General features: G+C 45.0%; 1 protein-coding gene across 3 annotated transcripts in view; it reads left to right on the top strand.

The window, feature by feature from the left end:
- The first annotated feature begins 533 nt into the window (after positions 1–533).
- The window catches only part of RNASEH2B (ribonuclease H2 subunit B), a 64,149-nt gene continuing 58,682 nt past the window's right edge, over positions 534–6,000 (top strand). For 2 of the 3 annotated variants that reach the window (XM_033177662.1, XM_033177660.1), the window contains exon 1: positions 534–964. In XM_033177662.1, the coding sequence (XP_033033553.1) occupies positions 901–964 (64 nt within the window). In that variant the 5' untranslated portion in view covers positions 534–900. The remainder of the gene's footprint in view (positions 965–6,000) is intronic. The other variant, XM_033177661.1, reaches the window with a different exon arrangement.

The raw sequence follows: 6,000 nt of genomic DNA, 5'->3' as shown, positions 1-6,000 counted from the left end.
AGCCTGTGCGCCTGGCCCATGCTTTTCTCTAAAGTATGAAAGGAACATGTACTTTCTTCTTAAAAACCATGTACCAAACAAACATCACTTTTCAATTAAAATGTTATTTTTAAAAGTTTAAACCCCCAAATTTCATGGCTCTAACTTTTTAAATAAATGTCTAAATTTTTAACTTATTACAGCGTTCTCCAAAACAACAAATTCATATTCTGAGCCTAAAACTGTGCACCTTTTTAGTGATGAGGACGGAGTCCAAACTGAGGACATCCCTTATAACTCACAATGCACACATATTCTGACATCAATAGCGACATAGAATGCAACTGATGACCAATATATATTCACAAATAATTGAGGACCATGCCTAAGAGTTGGATTCGGATTCCGACGTGACTGCAATTGTCCCTAACACGGACTAGCTCCAGGAGAGTCCCCCGGCCCCGGGGGTGTGGCGGGCGTCACCCGTTGTCCGGGCCCACACCACGCAGACCCAGTCCTAGCTCGCTCGCTAGACCACGGAGGGCGGCTGGGTGCAGCGACAGAGCGCGGGGCCCCGGCGACCCCGCCCCGCGCCGCGTCACTCGGCGCCCTGCGGCGCGCTGTGAGCACCTACCACTAGCGAAGATGCGAGGGAGAGGCCGCGGCCCCTTCCAGTTGCCTGCGGTCCCGCGCCGGCATTCAGAGCTCCTTGCCTGGCGCTAAATTTAAAAACGTAACACCAGCAGCAGGCTGGTCCCGGAAACGAAACGAAACTCGGCCCCCGGGCCTCCTCCCGGGCGCTGCCGGTCCCTCAGCGCGCCGCGCCACCCGGAACAGACCCGTCTCCCGCCATTTTCGGCAGGGCTGGGAGACTGAGGCCCGCAGCGCTGGGCCTGCGGCGCCCCGGAAGAGGCGGGCGGCATGGCCGCCGGCGTGGACTGCGGGGACAGGGTTGGCGCCCGGCAGCACGTGTTCCTGGTTCCAGGTAAACACGCGCGCCCGGGCGGCGGGGACTGCCCAAGAGCTGGTGAAGCGGCACGCCACCCCGGGCGCGCTGCCCCCCACCGCAGCAGCTCCCATTCCCCGGCCTGGCGCGGGATGGGATTCTCTCTGGGACAGCTGGCCCCGCATCTTGGTCACACGTCATAGCAAACCGCGGTTTTCAAACCCGGAAGCGCCGAAAAGGACCGAGCGTGTTTCCCGGGCCCTGATCCCCGGTGGCTCGGGTGGGCGGGTGGAAGCCGACTCAGCCTGCGGGGAGCCACGCGGGTTCGGGGTCACCGGTGCTCTGCGGGCCCCGGAGGTTTCTGCCCTTGGTGTCCCCCACCTGGCAGCTGGCCCTGCTTCTGTGATCCTACTGGGTTGGAACCAGGGATCCAGTAGGCTCGAAGTGGCCCCAGACGGTGCGCCGTTTTAACAAGAAAGCAGAGGGACAGGCCTGCGGTGGCGAGGCAGGAGGGAAGCCGGATGGGAGTCGCGGTTAGGCCTAGGGTGGTTCAAAGCGACTCAGCAGGATAATGACCACAGGACTGCTGGAGCTGGGCCTTTCAGCCCCCGTGTGGATGATGACCGGCCATCCAGGACATGCGAGGGCACTGGGACAAAGCCAGTGCCACACAAGGAAGGATCGATTAAATGACACAGTTAAAGGAATTTGGCCTAGGGAATGCAAGACAGAAAGTTTTGGTCTTTTTGTATATGTATAACATTGGAAAAAAGGAAAATCTCCTGTTCCTTGTATTAAATTTTGAGTTTAGCTAAGCAAATGCAGTGTGTTCATTGCATAAATATACTCCGATACCAATATTCTTTCCCAGGAATTCAGAGTTTTATGATGGTTATTGAAAATGTTTACATGACAGGCTGTGAAGAATATTTTTTGCCTCTAAAAAGACATGTAAAAAAGTGTACGAATTTTACGTATGCAACTCAGTGAACTTTTCATATGTATACATCACCCTAGTAACCATCCCCCAGTTCGAGATGTAGACTGTTTCCAATAGATCCTTACGCCTGTTCTTAGATAGCCCCAGGGACCTCTATGCTGACCTCTGTCACCAGAGGTTAGTTTTGCCTGTTTGGATAAGAGTGTACCCCTTTGTGTCTGGCTTCTTTCACGCTGAAAGATTCATCCATGGTTTGTGAAATTCATTCATGTTGTAGCAGTTGTTTGGTTGGTTAGTTTTTTCATTGCTGCTTCTGTTTAATTGTGTGAATATCCAAACTATCTGCTCTTCTGTGGATGGACATTTGAATTGCTTCCAGTTTGCAATTATTACAAGTTACACTTCTCAGAGCATTCTTTAGGCGGCTTTTGGTAGACATAGGCACTCATATCTCCAGGGTGTATACTCTGGAGTGGAATGGCTGGTTCTAAGTACTTGTGTGTAGAGCTGTAGTTGACACTGTTAAATGGTTTTCCAAAGTGGTTATACTGATTTATATTCCCACAAGCAGTGTATGAGAGTTCCCATTGCTGCACATCCTCAGTAAAGATGTTTGGGTGGTAAAACAGCTAATGCAAAATTCAGAATTTTGACAATCTCACAAAGGGCTACCCGTATACATGCTTTTCATTAGAAAAATCATCCTTCTCACTTTGTCACTTCAAGACAATTAGATTTTCAGGGTAGGAACTCTAATCATTCTTTCAGAATCAAGTGCATTATTATTTAGATATACACAATAGCTGATGATAATTTGAGCTTCTTATTTTGTTGTTCTGTTTAATCAGTATTGCCATCGTCGTTTTAAAAGTGTGTTTGTGTCTTTATTGTATTAAACACAAAACCGTCAAAAGAATTAAATATTGATTGTATCCCTGAAAAATGTAGGTTTTAATATATCTACTGCTGGGTTGTGAGAAGAGTTTCTGTTGAGTTTCTGTTCAAAGCTGAGATCTACTGTGACCTTTTAAGGCATTGGGGGAGGCTGAGCAGCTGTTGGGAACTGCTAGAAAGAGCTGTGTGGTCAGGCGGGCAGGAACTCTTTAACAGTTAAAAGCTTGAGCCACCAGCTCCTGCAATTCTTCCTTCTGGCCTTTAGTGCCACCTGCAGGCTCTGAGGGTACAACACGGTTTGATAACGACTGCAGTGCAACAGTAGTTCTCAAACTTGAAGGCATCACTCATCTAGGGAGGGGGGCCTCAGCCCTCAGAGGTTCTGGTTCAGTAGGTCCTGGGCTGGGGCCAGAGAATGTGCATTGGTAACAAGTTCCCAGGAGATGTTGATGCTGCTTGTCCGGAAATCTCTGCCCCCACCCCAGGAACCACTGCAGTAAAGACTTTGGGAACTAGATTGGGATATAGGAATGACCAGCCTCATGTTTGGCCCTCTTTGTGGTGGGCCAGAATTTAAATGGTCAAGGAAGTGCATGTAAGTGCAGAGTATGAGGTTCATCTTCTCAGTTGTCTTTTCCAGAAGGTGAGAAATCAGCCTGCTTAGTTACACATTTGGGAGTTGGAAACGATATGCCCTCAGCTGAGGGAGAACCATACCCCAGTAAAGTTGGGCCCTTAAAAAATAACCAAAGATTATTAAACTTTTTTTTTTTTTTTTTTTTTTTTTGAGATGGAGTCTGGCTCTGCCGCCCAGGCTGGAGTGCAGTGGCCAGCTCTCAGCTCACTGCAAGCTCCGCCTCCCGGGTTCACGCCATTCTCCTGTCTCAGCCTCCCGAGTAGCTGGGACTACAGGCGTCCGCCTCGTCGCCCGGCTAGTTTTTTGTATTTTTTAGTAGAGACGGGGTTTCACCGTATTAGCCAGGATGGTCTCGATCTCCTGACCTCGTGATCCGCCCGTCTCGGCCTCCCAAAGTGCTGGGATTACAGGCTTGAGCCACCGCGCCCGGCCAACATTTTTCAAAAGTATTTGGTGGAGGTGGCCTGTATTCAGTTTTAGAAAACTTGGGATCTGAAGAACTTACTCTGTGTACTGAAAAGTGAGCACATGAACCCACAGGCCAACAGAACTTTAAAGGGATTTATCCATGAGACAAGGGTAAAGCTGCCTAACCTTGCAATGATACATTTTTTCAACATTTAATTCATGCTGTTCATCCAGTTGCCTGCCACAGCACTGTGTTATATCTTGCAGGATATATTTAAATGTTTGATTTAGGTATTTTTGCCTCTAGCTTTCCATTTGTTTGGAGAAGCTGACTATCTCAGATAAACAAATCTGGGACTTGGAAGAGAGACTTGTGAGATATTCAGACTTGGGACATTGGTTTTCATAGGCTGGTGAAGACAGAACCGTTTCCCATTTCAGCAAAGGCAAGCATTTCTTTTAGTTGGGGTCATCTTAAATGTTTCTGTAAAATGGCCTGGGAATACTACCCTGTTTGCAGTTTTAATTTCTATAAGAGGCCATTAACATCTTTACTTTTTGGAAAGTAGTATAAGTTTCTATCCCTCTTTTTCTGCCCTAAAAGTAAATGTTTGAGTCATATTTTTAATATTTTTCTTAAGTCCATTTTTCTTGTTAATGCTTGTAAGTTGGGATGTACCCAGGTGTGAGAGGTCACCTGATTCACTGTGTATGGAAGACTGCATTTATTGCTGTTGGGGGCTGAACAATTAATTGGGTTCATCTCCAAGGAAATGTTAATTGGGAAACCCTAACATTGTGTATGGAAAAAAAAAAAGAAGAAGAAAAATCATTTCAGGCCTATTAAAACAAAACTCATTTGGGTTTACTTAGGCTGATTAAAATGTTCCTTAATCAGTTCCCTGATTAAACAGTCCTGAGGTGAAACTGGACCTCAACTCAGATTTTCAGTTAGAAACAAGTTTTGCAATAAAGTTATCCTCCTTTATTTCATGAATATATATGTTAAAAAGTATTTTAGGAAAGATCGCACTTATTATTTATTTCCCCATAGAAAGCAGTTTCTTGGAGGTAGAGGATGGGTTGCTTTTTGGGAGATAAGAATCACTGTCTACCTTAGACATTTCAAATACAATAACAGCTTTTTATGTGAGGCATCATGATAATCACAAATGATTATGCCAGAGCTGTCTCTCCAAGTGGAATGCAAAAATAGATGTAGAAGGATTGTATAAATTCGTGCATTAGAACTATGTTATAATTAAAGGATTTAAAAAATAAATTTAAAAGGAAAAACTAATTTTCTTAATGATGGAGAAAATTTATTTCTGATTATAGTCTTGAAGCTTTTTTTTTTTTTTTTAATCCACCAACTGGCATAATTGTAGCTTTTTGTAAGTCCAAAGAAATGCCTCTTGTTTTGGGGGAGAAAAAAAAGTAAAGGTTTAAAGTGTATGGCAAAGGAAGAACTACTATAGATTTAATTGACTTTTCAGTGACACTAAAAAAACACTCTTTTCTCTTCTTTACCTAATGGCACATGGTTAATCTCAGAAGAAAAGCTAGGCAGGATTTTTGTTCTTTGTCAGAACAGTATGTATGTCTATGTTTGTGTTTAGAAATACACCTGAGGGCCAAAAGCTTCCTTATTTTCAGAAGAGATGAACTTCACTTGGCAAATGATAGAGAACCTGGCCAATTCAAGTGCTGATTTTAGACAACCTCAGAATAGTTAAGCTCACCTTTTTGGAAGATGTGTCATTTACCGAATAGTCTACTGCAGGCAGTCAGCAATGCAGGAGTCTCAGAGTTTTCCAGCATAGAGCATGTTTAACATTTTCCACACGAATCATCAGTCTGATTTTGTTTTTGCAGAATGTTTTTTGGTGGGACCCAACTGACCTTTCTCAGATGGCCACTGGATCCGCCCCTCTTGCTATCTGTCCGAGCATGTTCTGAAGTGGATGGACTTCAGTTGCCAGTTGGTATAATTAGGCTGTTTCCATCCAGGGTCTGATCTTGTCCCTTTAGTAATTGTTCCAAAATACTTGGGACATTTATAAGTAAGAACTCATGACTCCCACATACTTATTCTCCAGGTCAGAAGAAAATATATTCATTAAAGGAAAGCAAGCAGTGTTCATGATTTTTTGTTTGAGTAACAGAATAGGGACCGCATGGATTCTCCCACATCCT

Source organism: Trachypithecus francoisi, unplaced genomic scaffold, assembly GCF_009764315.1.
Source record: "Trachypithecus francoisi isolate TF-2019V2 unplaced genomic scaffold, Tfra_2.0 Lachesis_group18, whole genome shotgun sequence".
Taxonomy (NCBI): domain Eukaryota; kingdom Metazoa; phylum Chordata; class Mammalia; order Primates; family Cercopithecidae; genus Trachypithecus; species Trachypithecus francoisi.
Note: the sequence above shows the minus strand (reverse complement) of the source record. Positions and strands in the feature narration are given on the sequence as shown.